Source organism: Primulina huaijiensis, chromosome 14 (genome assembly GCF_012295235.1).
Source record: "Primulina huaijiensis isolate GDHJ02 chromosome 14, ASM1229523v2, whole genome shotgun sequence".
In the NCBI taxonomy this organism is placed as follows: domain Eukaryota; kingdom Viridiplantae; phylum Streptophyta; class Magnoliopsida; order Lamiales; family Gesneriaceae; genus Primulina; species Primulina huaijiensis.
Window position 1 is genome coordinate 17,765,370 of NC_133319.1, and position 21,294 is coordinate 17,786,663.

Below are 21,294 nucleotides of genomic sequence, written 5' to 3' on the forward strand. Positions count from 1 at the left end.
ACTCGTTCCCACCCCATGAGATGTATCCCTTATGTGTCATGGCTATTTAAATGTAATCATTAGAAATAGTGGGAGATCAAGACTGGAAGATGGTGGGCCCGGAGCAAAAGATGAAGACATGTAAAATATTGAAAGCTCATGTAATAAGTTGCATTTGCATCCCTGCATTCACCTAGGTTTTGGACCTGGATCCGTGTCTGGCTCACATAGATCTAATAGTGTTGGCTATCGATCATCCTTATTTATTTATTGTCGAATTTCATATTATGATATATATGCAATATATAGTAGTATGCATGTATGTATATTATTAGATAATATAGTTGCATGAATCCGACAAACATACAAACTCGTGGAACGCGTTTTTAAAATAAAATGATGAGACAATTTTAAAATTAAAATCTCTCATTTTGAATAAGATTCAAAATTTATATCAAACCGAAAAATTAAAAATTAAAAGAGGTTAATTTTTTCTTGCCTTCCATCAACCGTGGTTGCATGTTGATCGCTACCCGTGGACAGTGTCTGGCTCATATTATTGGGGAACTCATGGCGACCGTCCACTACAATTCAATATTGATTGGTTGGTTTTACACACGAAAATAAACGGCGTCATATTATTGGGTCCTTATTAAACGTGAGGCGAAACACGCGGAGGTCGCATAGGGATGCAATTGGATTCTACCTTTTAGAAATTATAATTGGCTGATATTATTCGGGATTATAATTGGCTAATTGGACTCTACGTGCCTACTAAGGAAATACGATTTCCCTTTTTCATCAAAGGGTGGTGAAAATGTCAAAATAGTGGGAGGGAATTTATAAAATAAAAATCCATATTTTATATCTTAAAATTATTTTAAAATAATCAGCAACCATTATTCTGTTTTCATATCAGTATATTTTCGATTTCGTCACGTAATACAATTCTGTTATTAACAAGCTAACCGAATCTAATTTTCAAGACTGGTTGGGAAATTGTTCTGAATTCGGAGAAAATGATATACACACTAATGTCAGTCCAGCTGAACTGACAAAGCATGCAAGATGGTAGGACCATAGTATGCAAGCTAAAGTGTAACATGCTCGCTTTTATGTCAAAAGAACTGTAGGGACAGTTTGAGGAAATGTTGAATGCTGCTGACATTCGAATGCAATTGCAAGTGTTGCATGGTGCATGAAACTCGTACAATGATGCACACCACTTTCAAGGAGCTCATGACTACATGTATGCAAGATGGGGCTTTGGCCCATGAGCATTGTGTACGTATGACTAGGCTTTTGAGAATGTGGTGGGCCGGGAATATGTGATTCCTAACGAGTTACTAGATAACATCAATTTGTTGTCTTTCTCTTCCTCATTTGACGGGGTTATGGTGAACTTCAATTTGAATAAGATAGATGATAGCCTTGAAGAGCTAGTCAATACACTTATAACTTATGAGATCACCATAAAGCAGGAAATTGTTGTTTTTCTAATGGGCCTCTCGTCAGAGGAAAAATGGCCCACAAGGTAAAGGAAAGAAACGTTCTGTCCCTACAAGGAAAAACAAACCCAATAAGAGGCAAACTCCGAAAGACACTTAAAGGGCCCACAAAGCCCGATAATTCAGAACATATTTGTTTTCACTGCAAGAAGAATGGACATAAGAAATTATCTAGGCCAAAAATGTTTTGGAAATGATAAATGAATGTCCAAAGTAAACAGGATTTCAACAACAAACAAAAGAAAATTAGAAGATCCAAATCCCGTACAAATATGGCACGCTAGACTAGGTCATATTTCCCAAAGAAGGATGCACAAGCTAGTGGGAGAAGGCATGTTTGATTTGTCAGACATAAATTCTCTACCTACTTGTAAGTCCTGTCTAAAAAGAAAAATGACCAAGACTCCATTCGATGGAAATGTGGAACGTGCGCATGGTCTATTGGATTTGATCCATACAGACGTTTGTGGCCCGCTAAATGTTGGCACAATATTTGGGCAATCCTGCTTCATTACCTTTACTGAGGACCATTCGAGGTATGAGTATGTTTATTGAAACACAAATCTGAAACATTTGAAAAGTTCAAAGAATTCAAATCTGAAGTAGAAAATCAGCTAGAAAAGAGTATTAAGACACTTCGATCTGATCGAGGGAGAGAATACTTGAGTGCTGATTTTTTGGGTTATCTAAAAGATAATGAGATTCTCTCACAGTGGACTCCACCAGCAACACCACAATGAATGGTGTTTCTGAACGTCGTAATCGAACCTTGATGGACATGGTTCGATCCATGATGGGATTCACTGAATTACTTACATCGTTTTGAGGTTTTGCGCTTGAAACTGCGGCAATGTTGTTGAATAATGTCCATACTAAAGCGGTGGATAAAACGTCATATGAGATATGGATGGGAAAAATTCTCAAATATTCTAACATCAGAATATGGGGGTGTCCTGCTTACGTGAAACAAACAGTGAGAGACAAATTGGATAGTAGATCCACTTTGTAGGATATCTAAAGAATTCTGTTGGATATTATTTTTATCACCCTAATGAAACAAAAGTGTTTGTTTCAAGAAATGCCACCTTTTTTGGAAAAAGAATTTCTATTAGATAGGAAAAGCAAGATGATAGAACTTGAAGAAATTCAAGATACTCCCTCAACTGTAAAAGTTGAACCTGATCCCCAACAACCAGTAGTTGAAGTACATGTTCTTAGAAGGTCTGATAGGGCTATCAGACCGCATGCAAGATACACGCTTCTTCATGAACAAGGCCAAGATGAGCCTTGTGTCAGAGATCAATATATGTTCTCAAACAGGTGTCAATGAGGAAGCGTGTATCTTGCATGCGGTCTGATAGTATGAGATATATGTTCCCACCATTAGTCCTTACGACCCGGGACAACACTGAGGCGTTATATGCTAGGGTTGTGCTTTGACTCGTTTACCGGCTCCAGGAGTGTCATCAGGTGGCAAGATTGGGTACAATTGCGACACATATAGGAGCCAGTGCATTGTAGTCAGGGATTCACCGCTCACCTACGGGTGTGGATATCCTATGTGATCGGATGAAATAATAGTACGTGGAATATTTGGCCAGAGTATGAGATGTATGTTGGAGAATGAGTTCTCCAATAGTACATCCGATGCCACTATTATATGTGTCACATAGTTATCGAATTGATATGCAACCCTCGATGAACCAATAGTTGCAGATTCGATCGGGATATATGAGATGAAGGGACCATACTGTACGCTAATCATAATCGACTGGTTCTTGCAGGCCTTATCAGTGATACCTAGGGGATCATGGGGCGATGCTACTAGATGCTCTTACCATGATCCGATGGGTGCAATCAGAAATGAGTTCTGACATTCTTGATCAAGGTGTTGATGAAAAGAATGGGGCTAACTAAGGTAAACCCGAATAAAAGAAATCGTCCTGAATCACAAAGAGTTGTGAACCCACGGATAGCTATATCCCTGAACCATTGAGGATCACACAAGTACTGGATTATCTTGTTCCCGTTGAGATAATAAATTCAATGAGTTGAATTTATAAGAAATAAGTTTGATATGATCAATCGATAAGCTTATAAATAAAGTTTATAAAAGCTTATAGAAATTTTGAGAGCATGACTGTTAAGACAATTAAAGGAATACACATGCCTTATTTAGACATTGGTGATCTCGAAATTAAAGTGTGCATCATAATAACAAATAAGTTGAATTTGTCACATCGATGATATTGGATCGTCGATCGGGATTATGATGAGATTAATGTAATGGGAGCATGGATCATGAGCTTGTAAGAGTATAAGCACATCATGCAAATTTATTAAAGTTCAAATGGACTTTAATAATTAATTATATATTTTAATTTAGTTAAAATATAGCCCATTAAGTTTTTATAAAATATGGTATTGATTTATGTAATATGAAAATATTCATGATATCATAATTTTAGTAACTTGCACACAAAGAAAATAATATTGGATGATTAGTTGTGTGCCATTTTCGAGAGTTACCATGTTTGGATATGAACTAAGAATCTTTAATTAACTTAATTAATTGGATTAATTAAGTAAAGAAAGATTAGTATTAAAATAAGGATATTATTATTCTTAATTGGACAAGCATCATCCGAAAGCTTTTGGGTAAGAGATGCATTTTTGGAATATTTAATTAATTTAATTGATATGATTAATTAAGTAAATAAAAGATTAAAAAGAAAAATAATAAGGATTTTTTCCTTATTTACTAATTAGCATCCGAAAGTTGATATATGATGGAGATACATTGACTCTTCCCAAAAATCTTTCGGTGATTTGGCATGTAATTAGAATCCATGATTAACTTAATTAAATTAATTAATTAAGTAAAGTATGGATTAGAAAATTAATAAGGATTTTTTTTTTTGGTACTCTTATTGCACAACATCATTCGAGACAGAAAAAGAAGAGGACCAAAACTTTAGAAAAACAAAAAGAGGAGAAAGTCTCCAATTTTTCATCGGTCTTCTTTGCTCTCAAGAGGTTTTTGAACCAATTTTGTTTTCTTGATCTCAAACGCAAAAATATCTTCTACAATTTCTAGTGCAATTTAGAAGAGGAACAAATATTCCAGTCGTGGACCGGATTAGGAGATCGAAGAATGTTCGTAGGGATTTACAACAAGAGCTACGTCCGCTAATACCGGAGTAGTTTGAGCCAAGTGATAATTTCACTAAAGGTATATTTACTAAACTCCCTATGAATGTTTGTTTAATCGTAAAACCATACGAGCGTCCAAATCAAATATATTTTGATTGTCAAAATAAAATAAAAATTTTAAAACTTCTGCTGCGTTTGGGCGCGTAGAAAACCGAGATCCAACAATTACTAATGTCTCATCAGTTATTGTTGATATGTCCCTAGAAAAATAGGACAACAAGGCAAAGTAAAACCCAAATAACAAAAACTCAAAACATAACAAGTTGGAAGACTGGATCAACTATATTTTCTAGTTAAAATAAGACTATTTCAATTCAAATCAAGCTGACTTCAGATTCCAGCAGATAAACGTTATTTGCTGGTATTATTTATATTCCAATTTTTATGATCCCACCGTAGTGCGACTTTAATACATTATAAGTCACTGAGAAATCTACTCCCAAATGAGATCTTACTGTTGTGAAAAAGTAAAAATTTACGGTAAAAAGTAAAAATCTCAAACTCTCAAAATTATCACACTACACACTTTATAATATTTTTCTCTCAAGTCAATTGTGATTTTCTTCACAAATGAGATATCTATTTATAGAAAATTTTTACAAATAATCCAAAAATAAATTATATCATTACATTCATTATCACACACAAATTTCAATATTCAACACCTAATTTTACCTAATTTTCAACATTCAAATATTCAACATTCAATATTCAAATATTCAATATTAATTTTCAACACTCCCCCTTGTGATGATGATCATAATGATTGTCTTCGTTACGTTTTTTATACTGCCTCGTTAAAAACCTTACTAGGAAAAACCCATTGGGATAAAAACCATAGTAAGGGAAAAAGAGTGCAGTCACGTAAACTCCCCCTCATGTTGACACGAACAATTCTTCACAAATTTCGTAGATTGCGCATCCCAATATTATATATGTGCTTTCTGAATATTGTCGTAGGAAGTGCCTTTGTGAAGAGATCTGATGAGTTTTCACTTGATTGAATGTGACGAACATCAATACATTTATTCTTCTCAAGCTCCTTGGTGAATGCGAAGAACTTAGGAGGAATATGTTTAGTTCTGTCGCTTTTTATGTATCCTTCTTTCATTTGAGCAACACATGCAGCATTATCTTCATATAGTATCACAGGCTTCTCGTCGAATGATAATCCGCATGAGATTTGGATATGTTGAGTCATTGATTTTAACCACACACATTCACGGCTTGCTTCATGTAGTGCAATAATCTCGGCATGATTTGATGAAGTTGTTACAAGTGTTTGTTTCTGTGAACGCCAAGAAATTGCAGTGCCTCCACGAGTAAATACATATCCAGTTTGAGAACGTGCTTTGTGTGGATCAGATAAGTATCCAGCATCGGCATAACCAATTATACTTGGATTAGCATCTTTTGAATACAAAAGTCCCAAGTCTGTCGTTCCTCGTAGATAACGGAATATATGTTTAATTCCGTTCCAATGTCTCTTTGTTGGATATGTGCTAAATCTTGCCAATAAATTTACGGCAAAAGATATATCAGGCCTTGTACAATTTGTAAGATACATAAGGGCACCGATAGCACTTAGATATGGTACTTCTGGACCAAGAATATCTTCATCATCTTCACATGGACGGAATGGATCCTTTTCTATGTTTAATGATCTAACAACCATTGGAGTACTTAAAGGATTTGATTTGTCCATATTAAAACGTTTAAGGATCTTTTCTGTATAATTTGTCTGGTGAACAAATATTCCACATTCTTTTTGTTCAATTTGTAAACCCAGACAATACTTGGTTTTTCCAAGATCCTTCATTTCAAATTCTTCTTTCAAGTATGACACAACTTCTTGAATTTCCTTATTTGTTCCAATGATGTTTAAATCATCAACATATACAGCAATAATTACGCATCCGGATGTTGTTTTCTTAATGAAAACACAAGGGCATATTGAATTATTTACATATCCCTTTTTCATCAAGTGATCACTTAGCCTATTATACCACATTCTGCCGGATTGCTTCAACCCATATAATGATCTTAGTAATTTCACAGAATAACATTCTCTGGGTTTTGAACTTTGTGCTTCAGGCATCTTAAATCCTTCAGGGATTTTCATATATATATTACTATCAAGTGATCCATATAAGTAGGCTGTAACAACATCCATAAGACGCATTTCTAAATTTTCAGATACTGCCAAGCTAATCAAATACCGAAACGTAATTGCATCCATCACAGGAGAATACGTTTCTTCATAATCAATTCCAGGCCTTTGAGAAAAACCTTGTGCAACAAGTCGAGCTTTATATCTTACTATTTCATTTTTCTCATTTCGCTTTCGAATAAAAACCCATTTGTATCCAACAGGTTTTACACCTTCAGGTGTAAGGACTATAGGTCCAAAAACATTACGTTTATTTAGCGAATCCAATTCAACCTGGATGGCATCTTTCCATTTTATCCAATCCTGCCGATTTTTACATTCACCAAAAGATTTTGGTTCATGATCTTCATTATCATTTATGATGTCGATTGCCACATTATAAGAAAATATATCATCAATTTCTTCTATATCTTTTCGGTTCCATATTTTTCCAGTATTAATATAATTGATAGAGATTTCATGATTCTCGTCAGTTTGTGGTTCTGACAAAACATTTTCATCATCATGTGTTTCTTCAGGAACATCATTCTCTATTTTGTGATCATTATGTGTTTCTTCAGGAACATCATTCTCTATTTTGTGATCATTGTGTTTCTCTATGAATTTTCTTTTTCGAGGATTTTTATCCTTGGAACCAACTGGCCTTCCACGCTTCAGGCGTTTAATGACATCATGACTATCTTCAATTTGTTTCTTCGGAATTTCAATTCGAGCAGGGGCATTTGCAGCATGTATATATGATTTAGTTACCCCTTTTGTGTCTGCAAATGCATCTGGTATTTGATTTGCTATTCTTTGCAAGTGCACAATTTGCTGTACATCTTTTTCACATTGTTTTGTTCTTGGATCCAGATGTAACAATGATGATACATACCATGTAATTTCTTTTTCGGTATGTTTCTGTTCTCCCCCTAACATTGGGAAGATTTCCTCATTAAAATGACAATCAGCAAAACGTGCTGTGAACACGTCGCCTGTCTGTGGTTCAAGATATCGAATGATCGATGGACTATCATAACCAATATAAATTCCAATCTTTCTTTGAGGTCCCATTTTCTTTCGTTGAGGTGGTGCAATAGGCACATACACCATACATCCAAAAATTCTCAGATGAGAAATGTCTGGTTCTTTACCAAATGCAAGCTGCAATGGGGAGTATTTATGATATGCACTTGGTCTGATGCGAATTAATGAAGCAGCATGTAAAATTGCATGTCCCCATATAGAAATAGGGAGCTTTGTTTTCATAATCATTGGTCTAGCAATCATTTGCAGACGTTTAATCAATGATTCAGCCAATCCATTTTGAGTATGTACATGAGCAACAGGATGCTCAACAATGATTCCCATAGACATACAATAATCATTGAAAGTCTGGGAAGTAAATTCACCAGCATTATCAAGTCTAATTTTCTTGATTGTATAATCGGGAAATTGATTCCTCAATTTTATTATTTGAGCAAGTAATCTTGCAAATGCAACATTTCGAGTTGACAATAAACATACATGTGACCATCTGCTGGAGGCATCAATCAATACCATAAAGTATCTGAATGGTCCACATGGTGGATGGATTGGTCCACAAATATCACCCTGAATACGTTCAAGAAACATTGGTGATTCAGTTTGGATTTTGGCTGGTGATGGTCTTATAATAAGTTTTCCAAGAGAACATGCTTTACATTGAAACTTATTATTCTGAAAGATCTTCTGGTCTTTCAATGGATGACCATGTGTATTTTCTATAATTCTTCGCATCATTGTTGAACCAGGATGTCCTAATCGATCATGCCAATTGGTTAATATTGAAGAATTATCAATTACCATGTTTGATTCAATGGGACGTATATGTGTATAATGCAATCCAGTAGGGAGCATTGGTAGTTTTTCAATCACATATTTCTTTCCTGATTTATATGTGGTAAGACACATATATTTCTCATTCCCTTCATTCATTGTTTGAGTATCATACCCATGGGAATATATATCATTAAAACTCAACAAATTTCTTTTCGATTGTGGTGAATATAAAGCATCATTGATCAAAAATTTTGTACCATTAGGTAACAAAAATTGTGCTTTACCACATCCTTTAATCAAGTCTACAGGACCTGATATTGTATTCACCGTTGTTTTTGTTGGTTTTAGTTCCAAGAAATATCTTTTATCTCGGAGGATAGTGTGCGTTGTACCACTATCAGGTATGCAAACTTCAGCTTGGTTCGTAGCATTTTCCATATTTGAACTTCAAAAAAATATGCAATGAAATAAAATTATTGACAATAAAATACAATACAATATAACACACTATAAAACATTATCATACGAATACATGAAAAAATAAAATATTTTACATATTTATTTCACCATCAAATTGATCGTTATCTGAAAAATCAATCAGAAAATCTCCAGCATCAAAATGAGTTGAACCACTTAAAGGTTCACTGTGTTCAGTAAAGTTGGTCTCCTTTTCTTTTCCCTTTATTGATTCTTTATAAAGTTTACAAAGGTGCTCAGGGGCTCGACAAATACGGGACCAATGTCCTGGAGTACCACATCTGAAACAAGAACTTTCAAATCTTTTTGAGTGATTCTCATTAACACTCATATTCTCTTGATGCCTTTTCGGTGGGTCGTTTGAGACACTCTTTTTAGATGAGTTATAGAAATAACTATCTCGATTATTTTCAAAACCACGGCCGCGTCCACGACCACGACCACTTCCACGTCCACGTCCACGTCCACGACCACGACCACGACCTCGATTTTGTCCTCGACCAAAATCTTGTCTGTAACTTTGATTTTGGTTTCCAGGTTTAAATTCATTTTTGCTTACAGCATTTACTTCTGGAAATGCTGTTGATCCAGTGGGTCGGGACTGATGATTTCTCATTAATAGCTCGTTGTTCTTTTCCGCCACAAGAAGACAGGCGATGAGTTCAGAATATCTCGCAAATCCACGCACTCTATATTGTTGCTGTAGTGTTATATTTGATGCGTGAAACGTGGAAAATGTTTTTTCAAGCATTTCCGATTCTGTAACCTCATGTCCACAAAATTTTAACTGCGAGATTATTCTATACATCGCTGAATTGTAATCACTGACTTTTTTAAAGTCTTGGAATCTTAACATATTCCATTCATCACGGGCGGTCGGAAGTATAACTTCCCTTATATGTTCAAATCTCTCTTTTAATCCTTTCCACAGAGCCATGGGATCTTTTTCGATGAGATATTCACATTTTAAACCTTCATCAAGGTGTCGTCGTAAAAATATTATAGCTTTTGCTTTTTCTTGTGATGAAGATATACCATTTTCTTTAATGGTCTCGCTTAGACCCAATGACTCAAGATGCATTTCTACATCAAGAGTCCATGGCATATAGTTTTTCCCAGTAATATCAAGAGCGATGAATTCGAGCTTTGCCAAGTTTGCCATGGTGGTACTAAAAATTACGATGCATTTTATTAGTTAATGAATATTGCAATACAAAGTAATGGATAAACAACAAGTACAAGTATTCGTAAAAATAAAGAAAACACACGAGGAGGATATTCTCCGATAAATACAAGACTGGTGAGTATGATAACCAAAATAATTAAAAATAACCTCGTGAAAGCCATCTTCTTTTTTTCTTCGAAAATTTGATGAAGAATAATTTTTAGAGAAGAAGAGAAAGTTGGAGTGATTGAATGTATTTGTGAGATTGTATTTATAGAGCAAAAACTAGCCGTTTTGTTACCGTTTATTACCGTTGGTGTATAAGAAAATAAATGTATGTATTTGTATAATTTTATGGTAATAATATGGTGTATATAATATTAGTCATATTTAAATAATTATGTATATCATATCACATTATTATAATTAGGTGTCATAAGTTATTTTNACAATAAATAAATAAACAATAAAATAAATATTATTACTTTTGTTATCTTTTTCTTCTGTTTTGGAGCTTGGAAAAATATGGAGGACTTTTAGAGCTTCGTGCTGATAACGTGTTGTGAAAAAATAAAAATTTATGGTAAAAGTAAAAAACTCAAACTCTCAAAATTATCACACTACACACTTTATAATATTTTTCTCTCAATTCAATTGTGATTTTCTTCACAAATGAGATATTTATTTATAGAAAATTTTTACAAATAATCCAAAAATAAATTACATCATTACATTCATCATCACACACAAATTTCAATATTCAACACCTAATTTTACCTAATTTTCAACACTCAAATATTCAACATTCAATATTCAAATATTCAATATTAATTTTCAACACTTACTATTTTCTTTCTTTTTCTACTTTGGAAATTAATTGTATTTAAGACAAAGTTTGAAATTTCACTCGCACAGTAAAACAAAAACATCATTAACTACAATTAACAATTTTATTTCCAAAAACTACTTTTAAAATTTTCATGTGAAGTTGATGCATAAAATTTATTCATAAATAGAGGACAAATAACAAAATGTAGAGTACAAATAATAACACAAATAAACTATATTATAAACCAACATAAAAGCGCACACATTGTGTGTGTAAAGGAAAAAAAATATTATTTTTGAAGAAATCAAAATAAAGGATTAATTGAGCCAAAATCCTTATATCATATCTTTTATTAGGACTATATCTCAAATCCTTAAATTTCTCAAAGAGAAAATATTTGTGTGGCATAAAACATTGTAAACGCAGTAGGAACATCTTTGCCCATATGTGAAGCCAACCAACTTTAATAAATGCTATTTGGATATTTTTGAGACCAAATACTTATCAATGATAACGATGATAATATACTACAACAAATTATAGAAATGAAAGTTGAGTAGGTCTTTCATACGACGATTTTACGGATCTTTATTCGGGAGATTGATCAATCATGTCCATATTTACAATAAAAATTAATATATTTGAAATAAAAAGTAATATTTTTTTTTGTGGATGACCCATATAGAATATCTGTTTCACAAAATTGACCCGTGAGATTGTTTCACATGAGTTTTTGTGATAAAAGTTTGCAGATTTTTTTTCATCCACATATGGTACTCATCAATAGAAATATGATTTCAATTAGCTTAACTTTTTGGTGTAACGTTATAATCCATAAGACCATTAGTTGTATTGAGGTCAACTGACTAGACAAAATTTGAAGAAATACGACAAAGATAGAGATAAATGGCTTGACCAGAGTATGATTTCGGTCAACTGACTAGACAAAAATTTGATTTTAGTTAAATGAATTTGCTTTATAAATATATATGTGCATATTGAGTCTTGATACAAGATTTTTATGGGAATTTCTTTTAAAATGTAATATCTGTCGTATCCTTACACACTGTTGCATTAAATGATTCGATGATGTTCTCGTGAACATCTTTCTACGTTCGTTTCTTTTTTACTTTCGAGAAAATGTTCACGCAAATGTCGTCGAAACATTTGATGAAGCATTATGTTAGAGAACAACTGATGTGACGTTCCATATGATCGCGCTCATAGTTGGGCGAAGCGGAAAGAATCTATGAAATATATGGTGATGAGAAGAGGGTAATGTGCATGCTCGGGTATCAATCACTGAAAATTCAATTAACCCGCAAACGTAAACAAAACGCGCACAACCACACCATCTAACTTCCGTAATCAGTATCATTATTATTATCATTATCATCATCATTATTATTATTATTATTTTTATTATTATTATTATTATTATCATCATCGTTATCATATCATAATATGTAAGTGCACATTCTCTACCCATTTGCACATGCAGCTCAAGACTAGTGGAGATTTGTATTTATTAGTTATTTAATGCGACTGTGATTACTGTTTCCTCTGAAAATGACATCGGAAGTTAATTTCAAAAGAATGATCTTTTGCGTAATTTTATGGGTTCGTTTTAAATGTGGCCAACTTTGTGAAATTTGTATCAAGGATTCAATATTTTCCCACTAATCTCCTGATTTAATCTATGTCTGAGCTTATACATTTACAAGTGTAATAAATGCAGTGCATACACTAATTTCATATATATCTTCATTTTGAATATTTCCACATGAAGTAGTAAATTGATTGGGCCCTCCCAAATTATTGGACAAAGGTCATATAAAATGAAAACTTGCACTGAGCTAGAGCCATTACTGGTCATTTTTGTGTTTCGGATATAACAAAATCACCTTTAGAGAAACTTCATTTCTTGTCTGTTTTTATTTCTTCTGATTTGAGGGAGTGTTGTTTGAAATATTTGAAGTTGTGTGGTTTTCTTTGGATCGATCATTTATGATGTGGAGAATTCATCTGTCTTTGCTGGTTGCTTTAGTTCAGGTTTTAACAATAGGAGCATTGACAAATCCAGATGACTGTAAGTCTAATCTTCGTGTTCAAGAAGGTTCCCTTTTCTTGTTTAGTTCTTTTACGTTCCATTTTATGATTCTGTTTGGCCTATTGGTTGATATTGGTAGTTTGAGGGAAAAAAACAACGTATTTGAACAGTTGATCCAGGAAAGAGTTACTATCGAATTAGTGCAAGTGCTACATGTTCATATTATAGGTTGGATTAAATTGCATACAGCAGAATAGCTATCTGCACAAGATGAGCAATTGTGGGCTTCGGCTTTTCAAAGAATGGAGTTCTTTTATTTTGGGATTTTATCTGACATATTGCCTAAGTGTGGTACAAGTAATGATAAAGGATGTCACTTACTTGAAATATAAACAATCCTAAGCATATTTATAGGTTCGAAAGAAAACTAAGTAGAAACTTGTTGATATGGTTTACCATGGTAGTCTACTGAAAATTCACCGTGGCTGTTAATTTTGTCTTGCTCGTCGTGTTTCTTATTTCGTATGGAGACGAAGTTGGATGGCTATTTCTTGGAATATAAATTCGATGTTTGATGCAATTGAGTATGGCTAGATTTGAATTTCATGGTCTTGAAATTGATTCCTGGGTGTTTGATTTACGAATCAAGGACTTTTTTATCAATTGTTTTGTTTTGTCTAGTCCATTCATATTGGCTTTATTAGTATCAGTTCTTCAAGTTTCACTAACCATGTACCCTCCCAAGAATAGCTACATAAAAAATGGAGTCCTTTAGTAATCAGTGTTGAGGCCACTTTTTGGTTTGAATTTGGCAAATATTGCTTACAAATCTGTGATGCAGCTGCTGCTCTAAATGCTCTGAGAGATCAATGGACGAATGTACCGCCCAACTGGTCCGGGGCTGATCCTTGTGGAGATGGCTGGGATGGAATTACCTGCACAGGGGATCGTGTTGTCTCCATGTAAATCAATAATGTTTCGTTATGTATACAGGGAATAAAAGAGACTAGTAACACATTATATGTTTCTTACTTTCACCTGAATATCCAATTTCAGCACATTGGCAAGCATCAATTTGAGTGGTGAGCTAACATCAGACATTGTTGGACTATCCGAGTTGCAGATCCTGTAGGTTTCTTTCTTTTTGAACTTCAATTTTACAAATTCGTTTTGATGAAGGTGGTGGACAAAAGAATTCACATCATTTGCTAGAGGTGAAATTCTGAGAGAACATGAACAACAACTGTAGCTATAGATTGCAAGAAGTGTTGTAGTTATCAGTGTTCTTGAATTTGAGATATCTTGGCGTGTCAATATATAGATTTGTACGCAGGAATGGATATTGGTAGCTTGATGCCAATTCAATTAAATTTGTAATCTCATTTGGTTTCAAGGGATTCATGATTGAAACAGTATAATGTTTCTTCTTAATATTCTTATAATTGGATGCAGATGTATGTGTATCTGCATTTCCTGATTGTAAGCTCCTATTTTATAGGGATCTGTCATACAACAAAGAAATGACTGGACCACTTCCTTCATCGTTAGAGAACTTGAAGAACTTAACGAGCTTGTAAGGAAATCTTTCATACATTTTGGTCTCCAGCTGATGCACATATTACTCCCATTTTAAGAAATTTGTTACATGCATTGCAGAATGCTAGTTGGCTGCGGATTTTCTGGTCCTATACCATCGTCGATCGGATCTCTTCAAAAGCTGGTTTACCTGTAAGGATTCTGGACTTTTCCATATACCTGTTTAACTGTACTCTTGGTCAAGCAATGTTACAATTGTTTAATAATTTGTTTCTTTGTTGGATTCCTAATCCATTTTTCTTCTTGATGTTATACGAAGGTCTCTGAATTCGAACAACTTCATTGGTGACATACCACCTTCCATTGGATATTTATCACGTCTACTTTGGCTGGATATAGCTGATAACAAGATTACTGGAACCATCCCGGTCTCTAACGGAACCACACCTGGTCTTGATATGCTTGTGCGCACGAAACACTTGTATGCATATTCTCTAAACCGATTTTACCAGTTTGACATGGATTAATGGTATCTTAAGTCAAATTGTTCCATTTTCTGCAGTCATTTTGGGAATAATCAGCTATCTGGTGAAATACCATCCCAGCTGTTTAGCTCAAATTTTAGTCTTATACATTTGTAAGTACTTCTAACCTGTTTAATCTCATTATATACAGTGAAACTTGTATATTTACTGCTGCCAAATTATCTTTTCGGCATGATTTTAATCCATTATAGCAGAGTAAATGGTTACCAAAGAAGGATATTTAGCATGCTTTGGATTTTGTATGTCATTAGCAGTTATTGACTTTCTGATTTATTTAAATAGACTAGTCTAATGCCGCTCAACTGGAGCTTTTATGTGAAAAATGAAATTTAACCTAAAATTTCTCCGATTATGGTTCTCTTAATGTTCATTTGAACAGGCTTCTTGAAAACAATCAACTAACTGGAAGCATCCCTTCCACTCTTGGACTTACATCATCTCTGGAGGTGGTGTAAGTAACACTAAACAATCTGTTGAGGTAGTGTTTCATGGGTGCCCTTCGAATCAATATTCTTTGTTTTTAATAGACGGCTCGATAGGAACGGTCTAAGTGGTTCTGTTCCAGAAAACATGAACAACCTCACCAATGTCCAGTCACTGTAAGTAGCAAAGAAATGAGTGTTTGATGCTTGTTCCTTTTCCCATGAATGGACCATTCGCTATAGCATCAAATATGTAGGTAAATAAACACGTTCTGTTCACATTTCAGGTTTCTGTCAAACAATCAGTTGACTGGACCTTTACCTGATCTCAGTGGCATGGTAGTGCTCCACACCGTGTAAGCCAAACTCCTGTTAATGAGCTTATAAATCAATCCATCTTGAGTTTGATATACTACTACAAAGCATGGGCCAAATGTAGAAAGTGGTGGTTAAATATAGAATGATTAACCATATTATTGCAGGGACTTGAGCAATAATTCTTTTGATGCAACGGACATTCCACCATGGTTTTCTTCTTTACCGTCCTTAACGACACTGTACTACTCACTCTCTATCTCTTCCTGCAGAGAGGTTTTCGTAATGATAGCACGAGCTTGATATAGTAACTGAACTTGTAGGATTATGGATCACACACGAATTCAAGGGCAACTTCCCGTTTCCATGTTTAGCATTTCTCAGTTGCAAACTATGTTAGTGAATTCTGATCATTGTGATGTCTTATTTCATCTGCATGGCTCTAGTTTCTACATTTCATCGGTATTGATCTTGTGCAATACTTTTTTTCTTCAGCTCGTTGAAGAACAATCGTGTCAACGGTACCTTGAATATTGGCTCCGATTATAGCAGCCAACTACAGATGATTGATTTAAGAAACAACTTTGTTGATTCCTTTACTCAACGACCTGGTTACAACATTGAAATAATGTACACCACATTCAAACAACACATTTTCGTTGTTTACATTTGTTCTATGAAGCAATGGTAATATCAGGAGAACATTCAATCTCCTTTTAACACCGTTTTTTTTTCCTTTTGTGTTTTAATTGATATACAGACTTTTGGGTAACCCAGTGTGTGATGAAGGTGGAACCGAGACTTACTGCACCACTGCTAGACAGCCGAGCACTTCATACTCAACACCAACAGAAAATTGTGTACCGTCTAGCTGCGCGTTGGCTCAAATTTCAAGCCCAAAATGCAAATGTGCATATCCCTACGCAGGGGACCTGGTTTTCAGAGCTCCTTTGTTCTCCAGCTTTGGAAACACATCTCTTTATGAACTTCTCCACCAGAAACTGATGCTTGCATTCGGGACTGGTGGTCTTCCGGTGGATTCAGTTTCTTTAAGTAATCCAACAAAAAATATGGATGACTACCTTATATTGAATCTTCAAGTTTTTCCATCGGACCAAGAATATTTCAATAGAACTGGGATTTCTAGAATTGGATTTGTACTAAGCAATCAAACTTTCAAGCCACCACATGAATTCGGACCGTTTTATTTCAATGCTGACCGCTATGAATACTTTGCAGGTTAACTGGTGAACAACATTAAGAAATGTAAAATATGATGAAAGATAAAAATTATGTTTTTATGTGGATTTTCTTTTCATCCTTCAGGCTTGACCAGGGGGTCGCATAATTCATCAAGCAATAAATTTATAATTGCAGCAGCAGCCGGTGGATCAGTCCTCTTTTTGCTGTTACTCCTTGCAGGAATTTATGCTCTCTTCCAGAAGAGAAGGGCTGAAATGGCAGGCAAAAAGAGCGATCCTTTCGGTATGTTTCAAATCATCTTGCCTTAACTTCTGTTAATTTTATATCTCCCAGAAGTGTGACAATCTTTTTCATAAATGCAGCATCCTGGAACCCAAATACAGACAGTGGTGGAGTCCCTGAGGTTAAAGGAGCAAAATGTTTGTCATTTGAAGAACTTAAGAAAGGCACAAATAACTTCTCAGAAACCAATGATATTGGAACTGGTGGATATGGAAAGGTTAATTTTATGACGACATTCCTTCCTCTAATATAATCATTTGGGTTTCTTTTTATTTGAAATTAGGCACTTTCAAATCTTGTTTTCGACATTGTTCTAAATTTCCATGCATTTCTCAGGTTTATAGAGGAACTCTATCTCATGGACAATTGGTTGCTATTAAAAGGGCTCGGCAAGGATCAATGCAGGGTGGTTTGGAGTTCAAAACTGAGATCGAGCTTCTCTCGAGGGTACATCACAAGAATGTTGTCTCTCTCGTGGGTTTTTGTTTCGAGCAAGGTGAACAGTTGCTAGTGTATGAATACATCGCAAATGGCACGTTGAAGGACAGTCTCTCAGGTACTTCTAAAGAAAAGTAACATTTGGTGTCACATATCTTTTCAGGATTTTGAGACTCATGCAATATGTAAAAATTTTCTTGTCATGGAACCATTGGAGGGGCAAAACTCCACACAAGTTGGAGTCTCCTAAAATGTAAAATATTTTTCACTTGTAAACTTGAAGTTAGATTAGATTACAAACTAAATGAGGAAATATTTGAAACACATGGAAAGGGTGTACAAGTTTCCATGAAGCATCTCAAGTGGTTTGTTGATTATTGCAACTCTTTACAGGGAAGAATGGGATCAGATTAGATTGGATGAGGAGACTTCGAATAGCTCTTGGAGCATCACGAGGGTTGCAATATCTGCACGACCTCGCGGATCCACCCATCATACACAGGGATATCAAATCAAACAATATATTACTAGACGAACGAATGAATGCTAAAGTAGCAGATTTTGGTCTCTCTAAGCCAGTAGGTGATCCTGAAAAGGGTCATGTTTCAACTCAAGTTAAAGGCACAATGGTTAGTAAACAAATCACTCTCTAGAACTAAAAAATGTCACGTAGATATGTGTGAAGGCCAGTCTGTTGGTTCTTAATTTTTTTGCTGTAGACATATCTAAATGCTCAATCAGAAAAGTGACTAAAACAAGGACGGAGAAGAACAAGAATGGAGAAGTCCATTGACCATTTATATTTTGTTTCTTAAAGCAGGGATACTTGGATCCTGAATACTATATGACACAACAATTGACCAAAATGAGCGACGTATACAGCTTTGGGATATTGCTATTAGAACTTCTAACTGCAAGAACTCCTATTGACAAAGGGAAATACATTGTTCGGGAAGTGAAGCTGAGGATGGACAAAACTAAGGATATGTACAACCTTCATGGCCTTCTCGACCCAATTATTGCTTTCAGCATGCCACCAAGAAGTCTCGAAAATTTTGTTGACCTGGCTTTGAGATGTGTTCACGAGTCAGGCGAAAGCAGGCCCCCTATGAGTGAAGTGGTTAAAGAGATAGAACGTATTATGGAAATGTCAGGTTTGAATCCTAATGTCGAATCCACATCATCATCAACGAGTTATGAAGGGGCGAGCAAAAGTCAAGATCATATATATAGCAATGAAAGTATTTTCTCTTACAGTGCTGGTAATCTCCCTTCGAAGTTGGAACCCAAGTAAGCTTCCATATACTGTAAAAATGAACCTGTAAATTTTGTATTTGGATGGATTGAACATTTGTTGTTGCAGTTTGTGTGAGAGCGAAAATGAATACTTCTGTTTTTTATGTGTAGTATACATTAAATTTTTGTTGTTATGAGCAATTTTCATGGTCTTTGGATGGATTGAATCAATAGCGGATTTACTAGATACCGATGTTTATGATGACTGCCTATGATGCGTACATCGCTGGATGACAGAGTCATACGTATTGATTACATTGGACTCCACTCGTCCAGCCCTCTTCACAAACTTGAACAATCGATGCCACACAGATAGCCAGCTCTTGCAATGCATATAGTAATCAACCATTGCTTTGCCCTCTCTTCGAGAACATCCGATAATATTGAAACAATATAAAGAAAATAATGGATCAACTGTCAGGATGGCCATCGTAAATTCAAAAATTGATTACTTTTCGAGCCTCTTAGCTTTATATGTGAAAGAAAAACAAAGTGTTTTGTCAATTGTAGTTAGTAGTTAGTCAATAAAGGGAAACACACTACTGTTAGTAATTAGATGAATACTACTTTAGTTGGTTACTATTTCTATTTCAGTTTCAATTTCTTCCACAAAATGTATATAATATCTTGTACATGAAGTAGAGACTAGAACGAACATTTTTCTGGTTCAATGAGAGAGTTTCTCAGCTCGTTCACTTCTTTACGTGGTACCAGATCCTAGGTTTTGTCCCTAGTATTTCGATTTTTTTTAACAATCATTCGATTGTTCACATGAAATTGTAGCGATTTCTTTCACCGATTTGATGGCAACTAATACCAGCTTCAATGATCCCCTGTACATCCATTCTTCTGATACTCATGGAATAAATCTTGTCAATGATCATTTGGTGGAATAATCTATGCTTCAACAGTTTGGGTAAATCTCAATGAGCAATTTGACAAAATCAACGGATCAAGAATCTTCTCTTTGAACAAAGAGATAGGAAGTCTAAGTCAAGATAACAACATTGTCTCGACTTGCCTTCATCCAAATGTGAGACTGCAAAGAAATATTGGAGCACGATTAGCATCAAAAGTTATTCCAATTCTTTATGGGATTGAATGATAGCTACAGGAATGTGAGAAGTTAGATTTTGATAATGAGCATGTCGCCTACGATTGGGCAGACATTCTCATTACTTTCTCAAGAAGAATCTCACTGGCCATTATCATTTTTTGAGACTCTGGTGGTGGTAGCATTTACACTAATCAGTCCAAGGGTGGTAATCCAATAAAAGAGAAATTGAGTTGTGAATGCTGCAATTGGAATGTTCATATGAAGGAATATTGTTACAAGCTTGTTGGTTATCCTTCATGGCATAAATTGTACAAATGAGCAACCAAAGGACCTAACAAAAAGGTGTACTTGGATAATTCAAACAACAAGAAAGCATCAGGAAGTGCCAATCTGGATCAAGGGAATATTGTTGAGATGAATAAGTCTGATTCCATTGGTGGTTCTCCACTCTTCACTCATACCCAATATGCTGAGATTCTAAAGCCCTTGGGAAAGAACACTATGCAGACTAGAAGCGCACCAATGATTAACATGGCAAGTACTACTTTTCAATTTATTAGCTCAGAATCAGGAGCTAATGAACATATTATTGGGGATGATTCTTTGTTGCAAGGTTCTAAATCCATAGTAGATCCCACTAACACAGTAAGATTGTCAAATGGTAGTACAACCAGAATAGACCAAGTAGGAACAACCTTATTATCTTATTCCATTGAGCTTAAAAATGTGTAATATATTCCCCACTTTCAGTTCAACATCTTGTCAATGTCTAAATTCACAATGATGAGGATTGGTAAGGAGACGCATGGGCTCTATTACTTCAACCCAAAGGCAATTCAAAAGTCTAACACTAGTAATATATTTCCCTTGTTATCTAACATGTTTCAGTAAAACATTCTGCATTCTTGTTCTATTAATACTCCTTGTAAATATGTGGATATTGACACTTGGCAAAAGAGACAAAGAAATATGTCCATATCAAAATGCATTTATTACCTTTTATTTGCAA

At 34.8% G+C, this 21,294-nt stretch overlaps 1 protein-coding gene across 2 annotated transcripts; it reads left to right on the top strand.

Annotated features, from left to right (window-relative positions):
- The first annotated feature begins 12,774 nt into the window (after positions 1 to 12,774).
- LOC140956675 (leucine-rich repeat receptor protein kinase HPCA1-like) lies at positions 12,775 to 19,415 on the top strand. Of its 2 annotated transcripts, none has more exons than XM_073413523.1 (19): positions 12,775 to 13,230; positions 14,033 to 14,153; positions 14,248 to 14,319; positions 14,690 to 14,764; positions 14,848 to 14,919; positions 15,047 to 15,208; positions 15,290 to 15,364; positions 15,652 to 15,723; positions 15,800 to 15,871; positions 15,982 to 16,050; positions 16,177 to 16,251; positions 16,333 to 16,404; positions 16,505 to 16,639; positions 16,770 to 17,248; positions 17,336 to 17,494; positions 17,575 to 17,711; positions 17,831 to 18,050; positions 18,326 to 18,561; positions 18,750 to 19,415. In XM_073413523.1, the coding sequence occupies exons 1-19, from the start codon at positions 13,149 to 13,151 to the stop codon at positions 19,224 to 19,226; spliced, it is 2,862 nt and encodes a 953-aa protein (XP_073269624.1). In that variant the 5' UTR covers positions 12,775 to 13,148; the 3' UTR covers positions 19,227 to 19,415. The 2 variants fall into 2 exon arrangements, with proteins under 2 accessions (XP_073269624.1, XP_073269625.1); XM_073413524.1 differs by having other exon boundaries at positions 12,780 to 13,230; positions 18,753 to 19,415.
- The last annotated feature ends 1,879 nt before the right edge of the window (positions 19,416 to 21,294 follow it).

Bases quoted from the DNA above. Each gene is read 5' to 3' on its own strand.
- LOC140956675 (XM_073413523.1), top strand. From the start codon at position 13,149: ATGATGTGGAGAATTCATCTGTCTTTGCTGGTTGCTTTAGTTCAGGTT. The intron at 15,872-15,981 runs GTAAGTAGCAAA...TTCACATTTCAG, and splicing joins CTCACCAATGTCCAGTCACT to GTTTCTGTCAAACAATCAGT. The intron at 16,405-16,504 runs GTTAGTGAATTC...TTTTTTCTTCAG, and splicing joins ATTTCTCAGTTGCAAACTAT to CTCGTTGAAGAACAATCGTG.